This window comes from Larus michahellis, chromosome 6 (assembly GCF_964199755.1).
Source record: "Larus michahellis chromosome 6, bLarMic1.1, whole genome shotgun sequence".
NCBI classification, from domain to species: Eukaryota; Metazoa; Chordata; class Aves; order Charadriiformes; family Laridae; genus Larus; species Larus michahellis.
Window position 1 is genome coordinate 51,487,814 of NC_133901.1, and position 22,010 is coordinate 51,509,823.

Genomic DNA, 22,010 nt, shown 5'->3' on the forward strand with positions numbered 1-22,010 from the left:
AGCTGTAGAAGGTCTTTTCTCTACCCAAGGAGCATTTTCTGCTGGTTGTGCTCTGGTGCCTTGGGTAATATAGCCTTAGTCTCTCATCTGGGTGTGTAATGTAAACTCAGCTGTTGTTCCTGTCATACTTGCTTCCTTTGTGGGACTGATTCCTTTCTGTCCCCATTTTAAGGATCCCATAAAGGGAGTTGTTCTTAAAAAATCTGTTTCCAAATCCATTTGTGTTCAGAGTGCCCGAACCATTCCCACAAGACCAACCCACTATTTCCCACTTTTCTTGACCGTGTTAGAAAGACGGTCTTTTCAGCAGACTGTTCCTGTTTCGCTTTAGCCAGCTGGCAGTGTATTTGAGGCTGACAGCTTCAGACTTTTAAAGCAAACAGCAAGAAAAGACTCTTCCAGAAGCCTTTGTTTTCCTCTTTGCTTTTCTAGAGCTTCCTTGCTATGTCCTGATGCTTTGTGCTATAGACAGATGGGAGAAACCTGACTTTGCAAAACCCCTCTGGCCTTTGCCTTCTGGGCTAATGCTGGGCTTTCTCCCATCTCTTTTTTTGTTTTGTTTTGTTTGGTTTTTTTAAGTGCTTTTGTCTTTGCTGATTGAGCAAACTACTTGACTGTGGCACCTTGCACATCAGAATGTTAGCTCTCTTTACCTGCTTCTGAAAATGGTGCACTGTGTTCACGGCAAATCTCTCTCTCTGCTGGTGAGCGTCTAGATAATGTTGAATTATGGAGAGAATGAATTTTGGCTTCTAAATAACATTATATTAGTAGCTTAAATTTGTCCCTTTCTAAGATTTCTGTGCTTGGGACATGTGAAATTTAAGGTTATCCTAAAGCTTGGGAAGGTAGATCTTACAGGTGTGGAACATGCTAATGTAGATTGCTGTTCATGAGAGAGACTTTACCAGTATTAGTGTGGAGCTGAATGACCCTAGAGGCCCAACATGAGTCATGTCATTCCATGTTGTGCTTTTTTTTGGAGTTGTCTTGGCTGAACCTAACACCTCCAGTTGTTCTTAAAGTGTGTGATACATCTGATTATTCCCCCAGAGTCAAAGCATTGGACTTCCTGCCCTTTTAAATCCACAGTGAGCTTGACAAGTGACATAGCAGAGGGTGGAAAGCCCCTTCCCTTTGAAGGGAAAAGCCAAACATACCTACAGGGGAGAAACAGTGTCAAAGATCTGTGTTTCCTGTTGTCTCCTGTGCATGCTCCTGTCATAGTTGTTCTTCCTCTCACAGGAGGAGAGGCCTGTCTCAGTTTCTTTCAGGGCCCACTGATGGTTCCTAGCTGATGCTGATCTGACTAAATCTGGATTGCTTCTCCCTTATCCACAGCTACTCTTCCAAGTTCTTGACTTGGCTTTGATCTAAACCCCATGCCTTTTGTCTTGAAGGTGCTCAGTCGGACAGCGAGGTCTCCTCCTCCTATCATCCAAGTGACATGAGCCTGGACCGTGGCTACACCTCTGATTCAGAGGTGTACACAGACCACGGGAAGCCAGGCAAGATGCATCGCTCGGTGACAGATGTGGATGTCGTGAACAGTGGCTGGCTAGTGGTGAGTAGCCGACGGGTTTCTGGTGCCTGAAGAAGACTACTCCTAGCATGGTTGTGGGCAGAAGGTGTGGTAGGGAGAGAAAGAATAAGACAGTAGTAACGAGAGCTAAGAGGAGGTGACAGTGTAAAGGGAGGCTGGGGAGGAGATGCAGATGGAGAGGAGAAAGCTTGGAGGCAAATGAGGAAGAAAGGGAAATGGATCCTACAGAAACATTACCTGCTGGCTTCAGAAGAAAGGCCCTTTCAGTGTGTGCTTGTTGTGCTACCCTCTTGCTGTGCCCTGCAGGTGGGGAAAGATGACATCGACACCTCCAGATCCACAGCTGGGCTCAGCAGGCTGGGGCCATCTCCTCTTGTCAACCAGTACAGCCTGACTGTGGGGCTGGATTTGGGCCCACATGACACAAAGTCTCTCATGAAGTGCGTAGAGTCCTTGTCCTTCATCGTGCGAGATGCTGCCCATGTCACACCTGAGAACTTTGAGCTCTGTGTCAAAACCATCCGTATCTTTGTGGAGGCAAGCCTGAATGGCGGTAAGATGGCCCTTGGTTTGACAATCAGGATTGGGGTTGGTGTAGCCAGTCAGCAAGAAGTGTGGGGTATACTGTCAGGGAACAAGTCCCCAACCCCCAGACAATGGTCTGCTGGGAGAAAAGCGTCCTGGCTCCTGCTGGCAGCAGAGACCTTATTCTTATCCCTCTCTTTGGGATGGAGGGGAGGTCTGGATCTGATGTGGAGGTAGCAGTATCAGCTGTTGCTGAAGGCTGTTCCTGAGGGGTGCTGGGTACTTCTTCAAGCGGGTACTTGCCATTTCACAGGACAGCGCCCTCCACTAGGGATATCAAAAGGTGGCTGCTCTGTGTGTTGAAAGGAAGAAAATTTTGTGGTGTGTATGTGGTATGTTGCTGCCTTTCTAGGTTACAAGTCCCAGGAGAAGAGGGGGAAGAGCCACAGGTATGACAGTAAATCCAGTCGGTTAAAAAAAAAGCCAAAGGAGAGCTCTACACGGCGATCACGGGTCTTGAGCCAGCACCAGGCGCACACACACAGTGATGAGGACGAGGATGAGAGCATCCCTGCCAGCTACCACACTGTGTCTTTACAGGTTAGTCAGGACGTAAGTATAGCAAGGATTTCCTCCTCTCCTTTCCCATATGCAGGGCTTTGCTAGGGAGTCACTGGGATTCTTCATGGGGCAAGGGGGGACTGCATCCTGGGTTAGTGGGCCCTGGCTGGCAGAGGGTGGCTCTGGTGGCAGTGTGTGGCTTTGCAGTGAAAGAGGAAGGCTGCAATTTGAACAGGCAAAAGCAGAATAGCAGTGGAGAGAGAAGTCCTCTGATAAGCAAGGACGGTGGGGTCTGGAGCTGTGAGTCACTGTAATAGGTAAGATGGATGTGGATCAAGGGCATTTGGAGGCATGAGGTTCATGACGGATTAGTGGGGAATCAAAGCTTGTGGAGAGTGGAAAGCCCTGTGGGCTGAGGCACTGGGATTTCAAGTACAGAGGACTGGGATGAGGGAGTCATTTCCGTCTCCAGCTGGTACTGCAAAGGTGTGAAGGCACAAGCCTGCAGACTGCCAGGCTGTTGGGCCTCAGTTCAGTACTAAAGTGACTAGAATGCTGTCATTTGCCCATACAGAGCTGTCCTGAGGGAGTTCTGCTTGTGCTTACTGCTTTTTTTTTTTTTAATAAAAAAAATTGCAGAGTTATCCCTGGACAGCTGAATCACTAGGGCACAGACAGCAGGGCCTGACACCGTCTCTATAGCTATACGTGGTTATGTACGTACAGGAAGCGGGCTTGAGTAGCTGTGAGCCTTATAGCATTGGTTTGGGGAAGAGCAGAGACCAGGGTTGCTTCAAAAATTTAACTCCTGTGTGTTGCTTAATGTGATGTTTGACTTGCAGCTCCTGGACCTCATGCACACCTTGCACACACGAGCGGCCACCATCTACAGCTCCTGGGCAGAGGAGCAACGCCATCTAGAGACAGTAGGGAGGAAAATCGAAGCAGATTCCCGAACACTGTGGTCCAACTGCTGGTGTCCTTTGCTACAGGGTAAAGCCATCCTCTTGTGATGATACTGAGCAGAGACGCTTTCAAAATAATGCCAGTATTCAGGAAAGTTGAGGAGCCAAGAACTAACTGCAGAAAGCAGGCAGAGGTTGTTTTTAGGATCCGCTTGGATTGGATCTTGAAAGGTTATCTTTAGCATGAGTTAGGTGCCAGCTTGCTTCTGGACCTGACAGTAGATTCCCAGTCTGTGGTCTGGAACAAGTATAATCTTTTTTCGATTTTTTGAGGGTTTTTTTTCTACTTTTTTGCCCAGAAAGTGTTTGACCTTCATTAGACTTTCCATCCTAGACTGGGGAAGCAGGGGTATGACACTTTCCCTGTGGGCTTTGCCCTGAATCCCTCTCTTGCAGGTATTGCCTGGCTGTGCTGTGATGCCCGACGCCAGGTACGGATGCAGGCACTCACTTACTTGCAGCGGGCCCTTCTGGTACATGACCTGCAGGCTCTGGATGCCCTGGAATGGGAGTCCTGTTTCAACAAGGTAACCTCCTGGCTGGGCTGGGCATGTAGGCAGAACAGCATTGTCATGAAGAGCAAAGCTGTGTGCAGGAGTGTCAGAATGATGTCCTACTTCAGTACTGTCTTCTTGAGCAACTTGTTCACCACAACAGACATGGCATCCCCTACTCTGATTCTGGGAAAGGTTTCTCTTTGCTTAGGCTTCTGACAGAGCCTCTTGGAGTATGGAAATTAATTCACTCATTTCCACTTCCCATTGTTTCTCCCATGCTCTCTGCCTAGAAGCCACCAGTCGCAAAAGCCAGCTCCTTCCTGTAAGGCTGACTATGCAAATCTCATCAGTCATTTTTCAGCTCTGACATATCAGTGTGTCTGATCCTACAGGTGCTGTTCCCTCTGCTAACCAAGCTACTCGAGAACATCAGCCCAGCTGATGTTGGTGGGATGGAAGAAACTAGGATGAGAGCCTCAACGCTACTCTCCAAGGTGAGCATGCTTCTGCTGCTTGAAAGCTCAGGGGAAACTGTGTGCTTCAAGAAAACCAAACTGTTTGCTGTATTAGCTTCTCAGGATCTCTGATCTGGATAGATGTCACTTTGCTAGTTTGACTGTCTTGAGTGCTGGGCTTTTCCACCACCTTCTGCTGTTGGGACGTGCCTTCTTTCCAGAATTGTCTACATGATCCTGACCTTCAGAAAAGTTGTCAGGAATGAGTTTGTGACTTTATGAAGGATGGAGAGAAAAGTATTTCACCCGACATTAGTTGAAGATGGCCTGTTCTAGTGGTGAAATGATGCATGTCACAAAGCGATAGTACTGACCTAAAGCAGAGAATCTGGAAGGGTTGGAAGACATGGTGACGCAGCGTGCAGTGGCCTCATGCAAAGGAGACAAGATTGACTCCTCTATATATGCAGCTCAGAAGAGTGGAGGCTGCTGGTGTCCTCAGGCCGGGCCCGTGCACGCTCCTAGTCTGCCACAAGGAGGGGGAATTCCAGATTTGCAAGACTGGCTTATCAAGCTATGAGCAGCAGTTCTGGTACTACTTGTTGACAGTAGTTGTGTTTTTTGTTGTAGGTATTCCTACAGCATCTCTCCCCGCTGCTCTCACTGACCACCTTTGCTGCCCTGTGGCTGACAATCCTGGACTTTATGGACAAATACATGCATGCTGGCTCCAGTGACTTACTGGTAAGTGATGCTGCTGAAGTGCTTTGAACAACCATTCATCGCTTTTAACATTCTAAACTTGAAAGGTGTTTTGGTTTGGTTTGCTGGGGTTTTTTTACACTTTTAATCCTTCCCAAACCATTTTCTTCCATGGTCTCTCCCCTTGGCTGCTGTTTCCACGGCAGCCCATCAGCTGTTTTGAGATTGTGTTCATTACTATATGTCCATTCTCTGTGTCCTGAGGAGTGTCTCTGGTTACAGCTGGAGGCCATCCCAGAGTCTCTGAAGAATATGCTGCTTGTAATGGATACAGCTGGAATATTTCACAGTGCTGATTCACGGACGGGATACTCAGATCTCTGGGAGATCACCTGGGAACGGATTGACTGTTTCTTACCTAGGCTGCGGGATGAGCTCTTCAAACAGGCGGTCATCCAAGGTACGAGGGGCTGAGAAACCTTAAGAAAACAGGTCTTGGACCCAGTGCTTGCACCTTGTCCAGTACCCAGCAGCCATAGTGCCCAGATACTGATGAAATGATAGTTGCAGGAGGCTGCTGGAGGTTGGCAAAAGGAGAGAGCAAACTGGTGTGTGGACTCACTGCTTGTTTTGTTTTCCTAGATCCTGTCCCCAGCATACCAGTGGAGCAGCAGCATCAGAAATCAATAGTGTCTGCCCTGCCCTCTTCTCCTGTGGGGGATGTGAGACCAGCCACCCACCTGGCTCCTTTGGAGAAGCCCTGTGAACTGGGTGCCAGTGGTGAGTCCCATTTTCTTCTCTCTGGAATCATCTTCCCAGCATGGTGGCGTGGATCTGCTTTTCCTTGGTTTAGTGTGGTCTACAGTGACCAGGCCTCTGGTGTTGTGGAACTGTTGTGCTTCCAAATGGATAGGTTGTGGCCTTCTTGCTGAGGTTATTGGGGTGGGCAGAGGTTGGGGCAGAATGCCTGTGATCAGCACCTGCTCCTCAGGGTGTCGTAGGAAGGTATGTGGAAGGGGCAAACCTGAAGAGGCCCCTGAGTTGATCCTCAGTCCTGCTTAGCTTTCAGCTGAAAGATGACTGTGTCAGGGCGTGTGTAAGGATGTATTTTGTCTTTTCCTTTTTCCAGAGTCTGAGCGAGCCGCCGCACCTGCCTCACCCACCATCAGCACCTCTGCCTCTCCTTCTTTCCCAGCCTCAGCTCCTACAAAGACAAGCCCCGTTACAGACATACCTCCTACGACAGCACAGCCGCCACTCATCCTGCAGCCTCTTGCCTCTCCCCTGCAGGTTGGGGTGCCACCTATGACTCTGCCAATCATTCTCAACCCAGCCCTAATTGAAGCCACCTCTCCTGTGCCCCTCTTAGCTACTCCACGGCCCACTGACCCCATGACAACCTCTGAAGTCAATTAGTTTGAGGGTGTCTGAGAACTGTCTGCTGAGGAAGCTGTGTGGGTGGAGGATGCTGGCCGAATGTTCTCTGGTAGCGGGGCGTGTTTGTTTTAGAAGATGATGCTAACCTGAGCTGAAGGGCTGCTGCCACAATTCCCCTGGAGCACATCACATTCTGCTCCCTTCCTGTGGCAACCATCTAGAAATCCGCCTAGAAATCCCTGTCTTCTCGGAGGGGGTATCCAGTTCCACTGACCACTCTCCTTCCTGCCTTCACAATCTCAGGGGCCAGGCAATGCCCACACCCAGCAGCCTGGGACCAAGCTGCCACCAGTTCATCTGGTGAAGAGGGAAAAGTCTTTGATGTCACACCAGAGAGGGGCTACAGTACAGGACTGTGTCTCAGACTATTCAGTCCACTCCCTGGACAATTCCCCAGCCATTCCTTAGCTTTCCTGCCCATGCTTCTGGTTGCACTGCTTTGTTTGGGCTCTGGGCACACCTGGGTTCAGCAGGTTGAGAATTTTGTGTAGAAATGTGGATTGCTTACAGTGCAGCACCCAGCTTGCTACACAGGGCTTCTTGTCTGCTGTAGCCACATGCTTTCCTTCTGCAACACGGATCACAGCAATCCCCATGCCAGATAGGGAGGAGGCAGCTGGGGAGTTTGGTAGGGGCAGCACCGCTTTCCTCCCTCCTCCCGTAAATGTAATGAGGCTTTCTGGTTGGAGAGAGCAAACTGAGAAGGCTCTGCCTAGTTGAGGAGATGAGAAGGAAATGCAGAGTCCTGCAAGCTGAGAGCAGAGCACTGTGGCCATCTCTCAAACAGCGCCTGGGGGGCCACTCCCTGTCTTGTCCACCACTCGCTACGTTGGCCTTTTGGTGTCCAGCCCCATTCCTTAGGAGAACATCCTCTTCAGCTAGAGAAGATGTGGGAATCTGTGGCACCTGTTGACAGACGCCCAGCAAGTCTGCTGTGCTTTCTCTTGGAAGCTCTGCAGAGATTGCACCCTTCTGCATCTTCTAGTTGTTGGGAGCCCACCACCTCCTCATCTAGAACACCCCTGCAGCTGAGGCCCTGGTAGTCACTCTTGTGCTTCTGCCTTGCAGCAAGGATGTCCCGCTCTTCCACCCCCTCATGCCCAGAGCAAAGCTGGCTGCCTGGCAAGCGCTGCATCTCCGTTCTTCCTCCTCTCTCCATTAGTTGTCTAAATTCTCAATAATACCAATCTCAGAAATCCCACTGGAGACTGGGAGGGGCATGGGCATGACTCCAAGCCAGTGTATACTGTACTGAGAGGAACCTGCGGTTGGGGTGGGAGTACAACCAGTGTACATATAGAGTAAATGGCTACAAATCCAATGGACTTTTTACAGTGTAATAAATACATCCTGTAAATGAATGCTCCAGTGTTGCGCTCCTTTTCTGTCATGGTTCTGCAGCTCAGAGCTTTGGGAAGAGAGGAGTTTAGTTGTCAAGGTGCTGTGCCCAGGTACCAGCCCCCCGGCTCCATACCTCAGGATCCTCCAACAGAGTGCTCTTGCCTGTGGGGAGCACGGAGGGACTTGCCCTAACTTGGGGGGGGGCTGCAGTGGAGGCTGGCCGTCAAGGGGCTAAGCAGAAATTATTCACATCACAGGCAAAGCAGAGCTGTAACAGCTGGATTGCTCTTGCTTCTGGCAAGAAGTGTCGGCTGTAAAATTTCTGGTGTTACGTTGGTGTGTGCTCAGGCACTGCCGGGACTGAGGGCAGAGCAGGTGCCCTGCAGCGTCTCGGCACGCAGCCAGCACACAGACTTTGGTGACAACCTGGCTGACTTGGGAGAAAGGAGCATTTTCTGTCTGATGAGGAAGAAATCCTCATTTCCACTGACGGGACTCAGTCTTGGAGGGCATGTGAGAGACCCTGGGCTCTTCCAGGGCTAGTGCTTGCCATGGGTATGGGCAACCACACATACTTCCCTCCTGATATTTTCTACTTTGTCTTGTGGCAAGATCCATGCCGTGCCACAGTGTCCTTAGAGCTGTGTGAGGCGCTGATGCCTTCCCTATCGCAAGGATCCCAAGAGACTCCTAAGGGCTTGATAAGGAGTTTAAAAACTTGGAGTTTGTTTGAATTGCATGAGCAAAGATCTAAATATTGCATAATGGAGGAGTAACGCTAGGAAAGTCCCGTTAATAAATCCTGGTTCCCTTACCCCATTTCCACCCTTCCCGGAATATTTTCACTGCTGCAGCCTTCTCTTCCTGATTGAGTCCTTCCAGCCCTTAGATGTTTTCATTCATGTATTTGAATCCTTGCGTTGCCCATGGCCCCTCTGTATCCAGCCTGCCTCTCTGTCTTGTATTCCTGAGCCCTCGCTTCTATTTACAGCTCTGTTTTTCTGAGCTGTCTCCAAAATGCTCACAGAAACCTTTAGATGATTAACTCTTTGTAAACCATTGCTCAATTGTCAAGTACCTTGATGTCAGCACTGCTGCCCTCTGAACGCTGGATGGTCCTTTGACTTCTTGGAGTGGTGTCAGCTAACGGCAGAGCCCAGATTTTCCCCGCTGCGTTCAGATAGCTTTTTGGGGGATGCTATGTTTTAAAGTGTGTTTGCAAACCCAGTTTCTGCTGCGAGCGTTACATCTTAATTCAGACAATTGCGGTGCAAAGCAAAAAGCCACCCGAGGAAACTGCAGGAAGTGGGACTGGAATGGAAAGAATGTTGACTGGAAAGACAGACAGAATTGCACTTTAAACAGTTTTCACTAGACTGTAAATACAAATGGACTGGAAAACCAGAAAAAATTTCTTTGAACGTTGTTTGGATTTTGCAATGACGAGGTTTCGTGTGTTACAGAGGAAAAATAACAGGGAAAGTGTTTGAACTGAAAAGAGATCAGAATCAACTGACAGGTACCGTGTGCTGTGATACATACTTTTATTGGTCAGTCTCTTGAACTGTATTTGTAACTTAAATTACATGAAAGACAATCGTACTACCAGCAGCTGTTGGTGAGGAGCAGTGTTCACAACACCAGCTTTCAGGTTTGTCCCAGCATATACTTTTTTCTGGTCTTGGACTTCTTTCTCATTTTTATAGGTCTGACTCACTGTTTTCCAGAGAGGCTGGACAGACATCGCCGTAGTTTGGCTTTGTGGACCTTTTGTGTTCCCATTTACATCGAGAACTTCCACTGCTGAAACAGAATAGAAATAAGTACTGGGATTCCGCGTGTGTCAGTAGGACGGGTTACTGTGGAGCTGGTGCTTTCCTCATTGCTGTGAACCTTCCTAGTGGGAGAAAGCCCTATGGAAGGATAAGCCCTGGCTGTAAAACATAAATTTGGTACTGAGATCTGTGAAACTGAAGCAATGCTGCTTTTAGATTCAAAAAGATTTCCATGAAGTCTCTTCTGACAGCAGGCTGGCTTTTTCAGAAGTTACCCTCGTTCCTAGAAATGCCAGCTGTTGAACTCCTCTGGAAAAACCTGCGCCTGTTATCGGAGCCTACAGTCCCCGGTGCCTTGCTCTATCACCCCGCCTGTGCGGAAGGCAGCCCCGCGGGGTTTGTACCGCTCTCCCCGTGGCCCAGCAGCAATCTGAGCCCGGCCCCGGCTGCTGGAGGCGGCCGCAGCTGCGACGCTGGCCTGGTGCCTGCTGTGCTGGCCGGCATTGTTCCCACCGCCCTCTGTCCATGCGGCCGGCCGTGGGGGCCGCTGGGAGAGGGAGGGCCAGGCCTGCTGGCCACTGGCCCACAGAAACGCAGGGGACGGCTTTGGGAGCACAACCGGCTCCAGAGCAAAGTTCTGGAGTGTAGCTCCTGCAGTGAAAGGTCGGGGAACTCTCATGCTGAACAGCCACGAGAGACCCCAGCCCTGCACAGAGGCTGCCTGGGGTGCGAGTCAACCCCTAGGAAGATGAGGTCCCCCGAGACTACAAGTCCCAGTATGCAACACTGCTCCTCCAGTTGTATAACCTGCACCTGGGCCTGGGTGAAGGTAGTGGGTGGCCAGAGCTCCTCTCCTGCCATGGCCAGGGCAGCTGCGGCTCCCAGGCAGCTCCGTGCCCTAGGAGGAGCGGGAAGGTGCAGGCTCCATGAGCACCAGCCACTGGGGCCTGAGGGGTGCACGCACCCTTTGGCTACACCACCTGTTTTGGGACTTGCAAACACGGGCCCGCGAGCAGCGGTGGAGTCGGGGGGTGGGTTATGGCCGAGTTACCCACAGGGCCAGGGGACTGCCACCGCCCGACTGCTCTGCCAGGGGAAGTCGTGCTTCCTCAAGTTTTCCATGTAAGAAAAATGGAGATTTCTCTGGGCAGCAGAGTTAGTGGGTGGCTGCTAAACGTAATCCTGTGTTGAGCCGTTCGTAGAAAGTGTCTGGGAAAGGAGAGGTCAGGCACACCGGGTCGGGAGGGTGCGTGCAGGCAGTGGCTCGCAGGGTGTGAGGCAGCCGCGGTGTCGCCAGCCATTTAGTGAGGGCACGACAACAGTCAAGGCAGGGGCTCACCCTGAGCCTTGTCCTCGGGAGGGGAAGGCTGAGCCCATGTTAAGCCTCTTCCCAGGAGGAAGAAGAGGGGACTGAAGAAGGTCTCCTGTACCCAGCCCTCACCTGGCGCTGTACCTCCTGCCTCACCCTGCACTGACATGGTGTCCTTGGGGCTACGCTTGCTGGAGGAGCCCATGGGCACAGGGACGGTGTGTGGGGCAGAGAGAGCATCACCGGGGGCTGGGGGGGGTGTGTGTGTGTGGAATCCCCAGCGCCCTGCACCCAGCTGCTGCTGCCCGACCCAGCCTTGGCAGAGGCAGCCCCGGGGAAGGGGTATTTGCAGCTGGCAGTTCCCCCCCCCCCCGCCCTCGACCCCCTGCGCCGTGTTTGCCGAGCAGGAGCCCTGTCCCTCCACCCCGGCCGTGTCCCGGGCACACCGGACCGCGCTGCGGGGGTGGGTCGGGCCGCCTGCCCCTGCACCCCCCCCGCCTGCCCGGTGCCGTTGTTCTCCCCCCTCCTCTCCCCGCCCCGGGGCCGGCAGCGCCGCCGCCACGTGGCGCCCGGGGCCGCGCCGGGCCGTCCCCGCTCCCCGCCGCCCGCTCCCCGCCGGACGGGGCGGGCCTTGCCCGCCGACGGCACCCGCGCTGCCCGCGGGGCGGGGCCGGCCTGGGCTGTCCCGGCTCGGCTGGGCTCGGCTCCGCACGGCCGGACCCACCGACCGACCCACCGACCTCCGCCCGCCCGGCGCCGGCCACCGGCCCCGGCCGCCCATGGGGAGCGCGGCCCGGCGGCGGCCCGGCAGCAGGAGGCAGCGGGGAGGCTCCCCCGGCGGCCCCGCTCGCCCGTAGCCCGGCGGGGCATGCCCGGCCCCAGGATGCCGGCCTGGGGGATCCTGCCCGTCACGCTTCCCGCCTTCACCATCACCGGCATGTGGATCGTGTGAGTGCCGCCGGACGGCCCCTCACCCCGCGGCGGCGGGCCCGGGGTCGCCCGGGCTGCGGGGCGGGATGCTGCGGGGCGGGGGGCTGGAGGATGCTGCGGGACGCAGCGGGGCAGGGGGTTGCGGGGCAGCGCTGGGCCCACGTCAGGTTGGGGCACTTCTGCATGCTCGGTCGCTTCCACACCGCCCCGTCCCCCCACAGTCACCCTGCGTGGTCACTGCGTCCCGGCAGCGGTGCTGGCGTGTGGCTCCCTGGCCTTGCGCCCCTGACACCCCGTGGGATCGCATGCCCCTGTCCAAGTGTGAGCGCGGCTGATGCTTAGGTGGCACGGGAACGGCCTTGGGAGCGATGCCCCCAGCACATGGGCACCCATCCCAAGTGCCAGATGGATGGGAGAGCCAGGGGACATTTGTGCTAGGGGCAGAGGCTGTGTCACCTGGGTGAGTGGCACTAGCCCACCCTGCCAGTCCCTTCCCTGGGCCTTGGCCCTGGGATCTCAGCTGGTCATGTAGGGCTGTCCTGTTCCGCCCCACCAGCCCCCCGGTGTCACTACTGCAGGGGTGGTGGGCACTGGATGAGGTACTTTTCCCAGAGGCACAAGGAGCCCCAGCACAGGTGATGGGACTTTCTGGGGTGGGGGATGAAGCAAATGCACCCCGTACCATGCAGGTCCCTCCGAGAGCTTCCCCCCTGTGGTATCCCCCGCTCTCCTTCACAACAAAGGTGAATGCTGACCCAAGCGCGGGGAACTCGTGCTCCAAGTTTTTCCCCTGGGTGCCTCGCGAAGCCCTGGCTGTCTCCTGTGGGTGACGCTGGGGGCGGGAAGATGCTCCTCCAGCCCAGGGCAGCACGGGTGGGAGATGCTGCTCACGATCCTCACCGCCAGAGCTCTCCTGGGAGGGGGGAGCAGAACTCGGGCCCTTTTTCTGTCCCCAAACATGTCCTGCAGCCGCCCAGGGGATGCTGTGTCCCTCATCTGCGCAGTGGTGGGGTGAGGCTGGGCAGTTGCATGTGGGAACGCGTGGTCCATGTGGGGCCCTGCCAGCCATGCCTGGGATGCAGAGCTATGAGGGGGTACCCGGTGGATGGGGGCGCATCCTGCTGGGGGAAGGCAGTGCCATTTGTCCCTCTCTTGGGTTATTGTCCCCACCCAGGAGGGCACGGGGAGCCAGGACGGGGACTGGGTGCTGGGGGGAGACCTGTGCTGGGAAGTGGCTGGGTGAGAGGTCTGCGGGGGGGCGATGCTCTTGGTGGGCGACCCTTGAGGTGGGCAGCGCTGCCCTGTGGCTCCCCCCAGGTGTCCCGCTCTTTGCCCCAGTGCCTCTCTGCTGGGATCATCCTTTTCACAGCCCGGCTGTTACGTGGTCAGCTCAGGCGGGAGAGGGGTTTTCTTACCGGTGTCAGGGCCTATTTTTAACCTGAGCTGTTTACGGCCGCTGGCGGCAGCGATGTGAACAGCGCGGTGCCTCCCGCTGCTGTGGCTGCCAGGGCGGATGGCTCCTCGCTGGCTGGAGGGGCCACGGGGCCGAGACCCCCCGGAGCTGAGTGGGGTGCACGTCACGAACCCCTTGTTACACCGACTGAGGTGTGGGGGTAACTCCACAGTGAAATGCTCGACGGAGCCGATCTGCCTAAAATGCCTTGCCAACACACCGGCTACTTATCCAGGCTTCATTTAGCTCCGGACACTGGCCAGCAAGGGGCTGGGGCAAGCACAGCAGAGCCCAGTGGCCATCAGGTGACACCCTGCATGGCTGTAGGCTGGTGGAGAGCCCCGGTGCTGGGGTGGGGGGCTCTGCGGCAGAGCAGCCCCCCAGGGCCTGGGGAGCACAGTAGCACCATGGGGAAGAGGCCCCGCCGGAGTAGCGGCAGCTGAACTGAAGTGGAGCAGGAGGCGGCTCTCGGTGGGGATGGGGGTGCCAGGCAGGGGGATGTGGGAGCTCCCCAGAGCGAGGGCTGGGCTCATCCACTTGCTCTTCTTTTTCCTGCCTCATAAAGCCGGGAGTGCCACAGGACGAGTGTTGGCCCCTGGCAGGCAGCGAGAGATTGTACCCACGGCTCGTCCCTGGGGCTGGGGATGCAGGGAGAGGGGTGGCTGTGGTAATCCCTGTTGTTGTCTCTCCCCCAGGTACGCCATGGCACTCTCCAACAACCATATCTGCCCCGTCCATAACTGGTAAGGCCTGGGGGGGTGGCAGGGGCCCTTTGCCATGGACCAGCTCTGTTAGAGTCCCCGCAATGCCAGGGGTCCCTCTCCAGTCCGTCCCATTGAGCCATGCCATGTTGTGCCAGTCCACCAGGTAGCCGAGGCACCACCTGCACCATTGCCGTGCTGAAGAGGGGGTTGGGTGCCAGGCTGGCCCTGGGACTGGGTATTTTTCCCCTGTCTGGGGATGACGGGAGAGGTGGGAGCACTAAAGGGGGCACAGAGTCACCTTCTCTCCCAGCAGACATGGTGGTGACAGTGATGGGGCACAGTCGCCCCAGGGCACGTGTCTCCCGTCCAGCCCGCGAGTGGCTTTTGGGAGCATAGCGGCTTGGGGACAAGCTGCTGGCAGGGCTTGGCCCCGCATTAGCAAAGCAGTGAGGATGCCAGGGCCGGGGAGGGCTACCAAAAGCCACCCTCCCTTCATAACCGCAGGAAAGCCTGCGGTTACGGCTGCGCCGGTGAACGGTCCAGCCCTGCCGCAAATCAGACAGGGAGAAGGAGGCCATTGAGAAAACACAGCACGGAGAAAGTATGAAAATAAGTGGTCAGGGAATTACAGAGGGCCGTGTGTCTCCATGGAAAAGGCTGAAGCTTGCTTGCTTGAGGCTAAATCTGGCAGTGCCAGGGGGATGGGACGGCTCCGCAGCTCCCGGCCACCCCACGGGCAGAGCAGCCGCCTGTAGCGCCCTGGGATGGGGGATGAGGCGCGGGAGGAAAAAAAATGGGAAAAAAAAAAACCAACCCTGTTTGCTCTCTTGGCAACTTCTTCTGCAGGGTTTTTGGCTTGTTGTGTATCCTTAAAAATCTGCCCAGAAAAATCCATGTTAGTTTAATTCTTGCTGGAGTGTTTGAAGGAGAAGGGGGAAAAAAAAAACCTGCTGCCATTTCCTGCCTGATGGCTGATTCTGCCCTGGGAAGAATGTGTGTGTCGGGTTGTCTCCACCGCACAGCCAGCCCTTAATGATGAATAATGCTTCCCGGCCTCGGGCTGCTTGCTTTAAACAAAATAATAATAATAAAAAAACCCTCCCAAACCAAACAACGGCCCCAAGAGCAGCCCTTGAGGAGGCCGTGGTGCTCCACGCCTCGCTGGGGTTCTCGGTCGGAAAATAAAGCCGCCAGTAAAGGAGACTGAAAAAACACCAGAGCCCAGCCCGGCCCTTTCCAAAAAGGCCATTTTAACCATGCGCTTGCTGAGCAGCTGGAGGTGGCTGACGGTCAGCCTGGGCCAGGGGCAGGGCGGCGCTGGTGCCCCCTGGCTCCCATCCCCTCCGTGGGGCTGGGGGTGTCTGGGGGGGCCCTTTGGGGCACAGGGCTGTGGGGTCCCTGCCAGCGGGGTGGGGATGGGGCACTGCTTAGCTGTGCCAGGCAGAGGTGCCGGGTGCCTGGGTGATCTGCAGCAAAGGGACACTCAAAAACCCCCTGCAAATGTGTGCCAGCTCCCGGGAGAGCTGGGGGGGCGAGGGGGCACGTACCCCCACAGTGGGGAATTTAGTTACGGTTGCAGGCAGCAGCTGTGCTCGGGCTGATAAGAGCTGGGTCCCCAGGGCTCGCAGGGTCGGTGGCCGCAGGAGGCACTTCCAGGGCTCTGCGGTGTCTGCAGGCAGCAGAGCCCTGCCCCAGCCCCGCGGCGCTGGGCGCTGATAACAGCCCCCCGGGGGGATGCCCAGCCAGGCTCCCCAGGGCAGCCTGGGGGCTTGCTCCTGCCGTGTCCCCCCAGGCAGCTCCCTCCCTCCCAGGCGGGGTGGCACTGCCCGGTGCTGCTCGTGGCCGCGGGGGCCATTTCCCGCTCAGCTCGGCGTCCCGTGCAAGCCCGGAGCTGTCGGTGGCTGCGTGCCTGGCTCCACCTGCGCTCCCACCCCGGGATGTGTGTGGCGGGGCTGACGTGTGGGTGCTCCTGCTCCTGCTCGGGCTGCAGGGCTGCAAGAACGCCCCCGAGCCCCACACCCCGATCCGTGCAGCCCCCTGCCCCGACATGGCCTCTCCCTTGCAGGCAGGGACGCCGGGTGGGCAGCAGAGCCAGCAGGCAGGGGACAGGCGGTGGAAACCCAGGCATGATGCTCCCGGAGGACCCTGCTGGGTCACTCCCTGGAGGGGTTTGTCCCCAGGGTGCGGGCACATCCCTGGGGTTGGGCTGCGCTGTCTTGGGGGCAGCTCTGCTGCCCTTGCAGGGCCTGTGGGCAGGAGGGTCCCGGGCAGCAACTCAGCTCTCCTAGGCTGTCCCTTTGCTCCCGGCAGGAATTACAACCAGTCGTGTGGTGTGGACAGCCCCGGCTCCTGCTGCACGCTGGACCACATCCCCCTCGTCAGGTGAGCAGCCACGGGGTGGGAGCACGGGCTCGGCCGGGGGTCGGAGCCGCCCTGAGAGCACCCCCGGGGTAACCCAGGAGCGTGTCCTGGGGAGGGGGCCAGGCGCTGCACCCCAGTGCCCCCTGGCTAAGGGCTTCCCGCGTCTTGCCTTGTCCCTGCAGCAAATGTGGCACCCTGCCTCCCGAGAGCTGCTTCTTCAGCCTCATCTGCAGCCTGGGCTCCTTCATGGGTAAGTGCCCGCTGCTGGGGGAGTGGGGCTGGGAGCCAGGTGCCCTGTGGCACTCACCCCCGGCGGGGGGCAGGGGCGGGTGGTGGGGGTCCGCAGGTGTGCGACGAGGCTGTGTCTCCCTCCCGCAGTCATCCTGGTGGGGCTGCTGCGCTACGCCCACCTCCTGGAGCGCCTCGGGCCATCCCTCCTCAACACCCTGGGGCTGGCCACCGGCTGGGTCTGCGCCGCTGGCCTCACCATGGTCGGCAACTTCCAGGTAAGGCATCTCCTCAGGGGGGTCCTCAACGAGGGGGGGTGCTTGGCTGGAGCGGAGCAGTGGCAGTGCTCGGCGCTGTAGGATTTGGGGTGGTTGTTTTGGTCCAGCCCCCGCTATCCGTGCCCTCCTTCACCTGCACCAGGCGCTGTGCTTCCCCAGGCGCTGGAGCTCCTCTTGGTGTGTGCGCTCATACTTGCAGGTCCAGATTAAGCTGCTGTGTTTGGTCTGACACTTATCTGAGACCCTCTGCATGCTCCGTCCCCTCCATGGGCACGTCACCCTGCGCGGGCAGGGACACGCCAGCTGGGCAGAGGAGACCCGGCCAAGCTGCCGGCGCTCTCGCTGCCCGGCCATCCCGCTGTGGATGTTGGCTGCTCGGGGGCCCATGCCAGGAAACGTGTCTGGGCAGAGCCTGAGCAGGGTCCGGAGCGGCCCGGGGCTTGGCGGCAGCCGGCAGCACTCACCCCCACGCCTGCACTGCCAGGCACCGGCCTCCCAGCAGCTGCCTGCTTGCTGCCTGCAGCAGCCGGTCCCTTCCGCTTGGCAGGAGGCTGCTGCCGGCGCCGCCCCCCGGGAGAAGCTTTGCTGGCCCCAATCCCCCTTGTGCCCCAGCCATGGCTCGGCGGCTCTGCTGAAGGCCGGACTGTGACCCCCAGAGGGGCGTGCAGGCAGCCCCAGATGCTGCTCAAGGCAGAGGGGTGGGCTGTGACCCCCCAGGAGGGGCTGCAGGCAGCCCCAGATGCTGCTCAGGGCAGGGGGCAGCCCTTCCCCATGCCCCTGGGCATGGCAGGGCTGTTGGCTCAAGGGGCTCAGGAGCTGCAACCCCATGGATGCACAAAGCAGCACTTGGAGATCCCAGCAGCAGGTCGCAATCTGCTCTTCAGCCAGGACTCGGGCACCGCACACTGCCTGGATCCGCTCCTGGCCCTGCCCACCCCCTGGAGCAGAGCCACTCCGGAGGAGCATCCCAGGGGGCCGGCACCGATGGTCTCTCCCCTGCAGGTGGATCACGCCAAGGTGCTGCACTACATCGGAGCGGGGGTAGCCTTCCCCACCAGCATGCTGTTCCTGCTCCTGCAGTCCATCCTCACCTACCGCATGGCCAAAACCCCCGGGCAGTACTGGACCGGCCACTTACGTAGCATCCTCACCGCTGTGGCCTTCCTCACCCTTGTCTTCAGTATCCTTCTGAAGGGTGTGGGGAGGAGATCTGGGATGGGCTCCTTGCGGGGGGTATGCGCCCCACATCCTCCAGCCTTTGGTCTGGCAGCGAGGCACGGTGCCAGGAGGGGCTGGGCAGGGGGCTGAGGGCGGGCAGCTCGCTGCAGGTTTAGGCCGGAGGAGCGGCAGTGTCAGGGCAGTGCAGGGGTGACGAGGGAAGGGGATCCTGGTGGGATCCTTTTGGGGCGCTGGGATCCCCCAAAGCAGCCCCAAACCAGGCTGCTGCAGCCCAGCCTAGCTGCCGCTGCAGGCTCCAGCCCCACACCTTGCAGAGTGGAAGGACCGGTTAATTGTTGGTTTGTTGGGTTTTTTTAATGAGACAAAGGTATGTTGAGCCCTCGGCAATGCAGAGTCCATGCGAGTCACCTGCATGACCGAAGCTGAGTACAAAAGTGCTCTGTGTGGGTGCCAGGCAGGCGCATGGCAGCACCTCTGCCAGCCACCTGACTGAGCTGCCCCTGGGACGAGGGAGGGCTTGGTGAGCCGGCGCTGGGGTCTGCAACCCATGCCGGGGAGGGAGGGCACGGCGGCAGGCGGAACAGGGCTGGAAGAATGGTCCTGAGTGTGTGGCCGTGGATCCAGGGGCTTATTTGGACCTGAGGTTAGGGATAAATTGGGAAACAAGGTGGTGGTTATTGGGCAGGAAGGGGATAAAGCATGCGGTGTCCACAGGTCCCAAAGAGGCTGGCTGGGGTCTGGCCAGGAGGAGCCTGGGGGGTGCTGGCGGGTCTGGGATGTGCCAGAGGGTCCTGTTCTGTCACCGCAGCAGGCAGGCGGGCCAGGAAGCAGGCAGGGAGCTGGGAAGGGCAGGAGCGCCGCGGGGCCATGCCAACTGGGAGGGACAGGCAGGGCATGTAAGGACAAGGGAGACGGCTTGGTGCCTGTCTGCTGTGGCCGTGCTGCTCTGTAAGCACTGGGGACTGGAAGTGGGAAAGCAGCGAGCTGTGGTGGGGACGGTGCGGGAAAAGGGCTGTGACCTCTCCTGGTGGGATGGGGTGAATGAGCAGAGGGCTCTGCAGGTCAGGTCCCTGCCTCTCTGGCTCTCCCAGATCTTGGTCTTGCTGGCAGAAGGCAGGACACTGCCAGAGGCCTCACCTGGAGGGCTGGCAGATGTACCTGCCTTCTCCCCTCACCCGTGGTGGCTCGGGCAGTAAGTTTCCCTAGAGATCCCCAGTGGGAATGAGAGAAGCGTAAGAAAGCTCTGGCAGCAGTAGGACCTGGAGGGGAGGGAGCAGGCCCCCTCCCTGGGGTGAGACAGCCAGCAGCGCAGAGGGACGGGGGGTGCTGCGGAGCTGGGACGCAGCAGCCCAAACCCCCTTACTGAGGGGAGGGAGAGCTGAGGAGCTTTATCAGCTTTGCCTCCCGTGGGAAGATGGGGAGTGTCAGCCCGGTTTGAGGAAGAGGGGTGGGGTGTGGGGAGGGTGAGGCAGCCGGGCACCCGGCTTGCCCTGAGGGCTGCAGCCTGAGTTCCCCCTGCCCCAGGCTCTTCAGAAAATCCCCGCCTGGCATCGGTCCTGTGATTTACCGGGGCTGGTTTGGGCATGTGTGCCACCGCCTCACCCATGGCGGGGCCTTCCCGGTGCTGGCGGAAGCATGTGGGTTTCTTGGTTTTAAGGGTGGTGGTGTGTTTCCTGCAGAGAGGGGCTCGCGGGCCCCCCAGCATGCAGCAGCAGTGGGATGTGGTCCTCCATGGGGTGGTTGGGGTCCAGCTGTGCTTTCCTTGACGGGCATGCCCTCAGGTGGTGTGTTCTTCATCCAGGAGAGCTTTGTGCTGCAGCATGTGGCTGCCCTGTGCGAGTGGGTGTTCATCATTGATGTCCTGGTCTTCTATGGCACCTTCACCTTTGAGTTTGGGGCCATCTCCACAGACACCTTCCTGGTCCTGCTGAAAGCCAGCCGGGCCCCCAAAAGTTACAAAGGCGAGAGCAGTGTGTCCAGCACGGTCCACATCCACAGCCATGCAGAGGGCCTGGCCATGGCCTGACCCCCACACGGGGAGGCCTTAAGGCTCATGGCGGGGACCCACAACTTGGCACGTGCTGGTGACTCCCTCATCCTGAATGTCTCAGAGACCCTGGCTGCCTCTGGGTGCGTGTGTGTGTGTATGTGTGCATGCGTGGGCGTGCGGTGCCCTCCCCTCCTGGTGGGAGCTGCGGCCGCAGCTCCTCCAGCAGCTGGTGTCCCCTGCAGGAGCTGCCCACTCCCTGCTCCCAGGGTTTGGGGTCACTGCAGAGGTGCCAGCCTGGTTCTGCCATTGGCAGAGCCGGGGTGTGCCCCCGAGCCCTGCTGAGTCGGGGGCTGTTGTAGGCAATCATACAGAGGCCCCCTTCTGTAAGGGATGTGGGGGAGCAGGGGGCTCGCCCTCCCCTCACCACCCAAGCCTGGTGCACTGGGGAGGAGGGATCGCCATTCCTCCCTCCCTCCCTCCTCCGCAGCCACTGGGGCAGGGTTAGGCAAGGCAAGCCTTCCAGCCGGCCACTGTGACTGTGTCCGAGGAGGAGAAATCCCAGAGTGCCTTTTCCCTTCCTTGGCGGGTGATGACAGTGCCGGTCTCTGCACCCCGAGTGAGGATGGCAGCGGGGGGTGTCTCCCTGCCAGCCTGCCTGGGTGGGGGCAGTGGCTTGCACTGCTGCAGGGTGACACTAGCAGCCCCAGTGGGACCTGGCTGTCGCTGCTCAGGGCCTTCTGTGCCTCCAGCTGATGACTTTCCCGCATTTTTTCAGCTTGGAGGAGAACTGCTGAGGCAGGTTTCACCTCCTGGGCCACGGCATTCCCGTGCTTCCTGGCAGCCAGCTAGGTGAGGAAACGGATCTCTGCATTTACCATCAAACCAGGGATGTCCTGCAAGCACAGCGCCTGCAGCGCGCTGGATTTCCCCTCCATAGCTCTGCCAGCTTAAGCTGACTCTGCAGGACAGCCCTGCACGCTGTCCCTGCGCGCCCCAGCCCCGCTCTCCCAGCCTGGGGATGGGCTGCTGCCAGCCCTCCCACCCAGGGAGCGCAGGCACGGAGAGGCCACGCGTTTGTGTAGGAGCAGAGGAACCCCACACCCCGCTCTGCCAGGACTCCCAAATCCGTCCTTCGGTGCCTTGCCCAGCGCTCAGCCCAGCCAGCGCCTGCCCAGTGAGAGCCCGTGCGGCTCAGCCCCAGCCTGCGGCGTCCTGGGCAGGGGCTGGGGTGTGGGGTGGGCTGTACAGGGCAATGAATGGGTGTGCATGTCTGTCTGTATACATAGATCTACATATACATATATATATACACATATATGTATATATATAAATTTTCCCTTGTCCCTGGAGAGGGGCATTTGCTGCTGCTGTGCGCATTGGTCAGGTTGGGCTTCCTGACTTGCCCACCTTTTCAAACTCGGCCTATAAATCCACCTGTATATGTAGTTCGAAGAGGAGCATTTCTGACTTTTATATCTAATATATGTTTAAAAATATATATATATATAAAGAAAGAACAGTGAATTTACAATAATAAAAGTGAAAATCAGCCAAGGGTGAGGCAGACTCTCCTTCCCTGCTGTGCAGGGCTGGGGTAGCGACCGGCGTGGGGGCCGGGGTCCAAAGGGGTGGGGGACGAAGCGTCCCGCGGCCGTCGGGGGACGGCCGTGAGCCCGGGGCTCGGTTCCGTGTCCCGAGTGTCGGGCTAGGTGGAAGACAAGCGTTGTCACCCGGGATGCAGCAGCCTGGAGTTGCACGTCCCATCCCGCCGCGGGGG

The 22,010-nt window shown here is 57.7% G+C and overlaps 2 protein-coding genes across 13 annotated transcripts in view; both read left to right on the forward strand.

Moving 5' to 3' along the window:
* GBF1 (golgi brefeldin A resistant guanine nucleotide exchange factor 1) overlaps positions 1 to 9,329 on the forward strand; it is a 109,680-nt gene extending 100,351 nt beyond the window's left edge. For 7 of the 12 annotated variants that reach the window (XM_074589839.1, XM_074589835.1, XM_074589837.1 and 4 more), the window contains 10 exons: positions 1,401 to 1,564; positions 1,850 to 2,096; positions 2,481 to 2,680; positions 3,472 to 3,622; positions 3,991 to 4,121; positions 4,484 to 4,585; positions 5,177 to 5,290; positions 5,531 to 5,708; positions 5,891 to 6,028; positions 6,378 to 9,328. In XM_074589839.1, coding sequence (XP_074445940.1) covers positions 1,401 to 1,564; positions 1,850 to 2,096; positions 2,481 to 2,680; positions 3,472 to 3,622; positions 3,991 to 4,121; positions 4,484 to 4,585; positions 5,177 to 5,290; positions 5,531 to 5,708; positions 5,891 to 6,028; positions 6,378 to 6,664 — 1,712 coding nt within the window. In that variant the 3' untranslated portion in view covers positions 6,665 to 9,328. Of the gene's footprint in view, positions 1 to 1,400; positions 1,565 to 1,849; positions 2,097 to 2,480; positions 2,681 to 3,471; positions 3,623 to 3,990; positions 4,122 to 4,483; positions 4,586 to 5,176; positions 5,291 to 5,530; positions 5,709 to 5,890; positions 6,029 to 6,377 lie in introns of all 12 variants that reach the window. The other 5 variants (XM_074589841.1, XM_074589842.1, XM_074589833.1 and 2 more) reach the window with 4 other exon arrangements.
* Positions 9,330 to 11,759: 2,430 nt separating this feature from the next.
* On the forward strand, positions 11,760 to 21,778 carry TMEM150A (transmembrane protein 150A). The gene is made up of 7 exons (XM_074589875.1): positions 11,760 to 12,058; positions 14,189 to 14,236; positions 16,508 to 16,579; positions 16,741 to 16,808; positions 16,937 to 17,064; positions 18,067 to 18,244; positions 20,025 to 21,778. The coding sequence occupies exons 1-7, from the start codon at positions 11,979 to 11,981 to the stop codon at positions 20,267 to 20,269; spliced, it is 819 nt and encodes a 272-aa protein (XP_074445976.1). The 5' UTR covers positions 11,760 to 11,978; the 3' UTR covers positions 20,270 to 21,778.
* Positions 21,779 to 22,010: the final 232 nt, after the last annotated feature.

Bases quoted from the DNA above. Each gene is read 5' to 3' on its own strand.
- TMEM150A (XM_074589875.1), top strand. From the start codon at position 11,979: ATGCCCGGCCCCAGGATGCCGGCCTGGGGGATCCTGCCCGTCACGCTT. The intron at 17,065-18,066 runs GTAAGGCATCTC...TCTCCCCTGCAG, and splicing joins CCATGGTCGGCAACTTCCAG to GTGGATCACGCCAAGGTGCT. The intron at 18,245-20,024 runs GTATCCTTCTGA...GCATGCCCTCAG, and splicing joins CTTCCTCACCCTTGTCTTCA to GTGGTGTGTTCTTCATCCAG.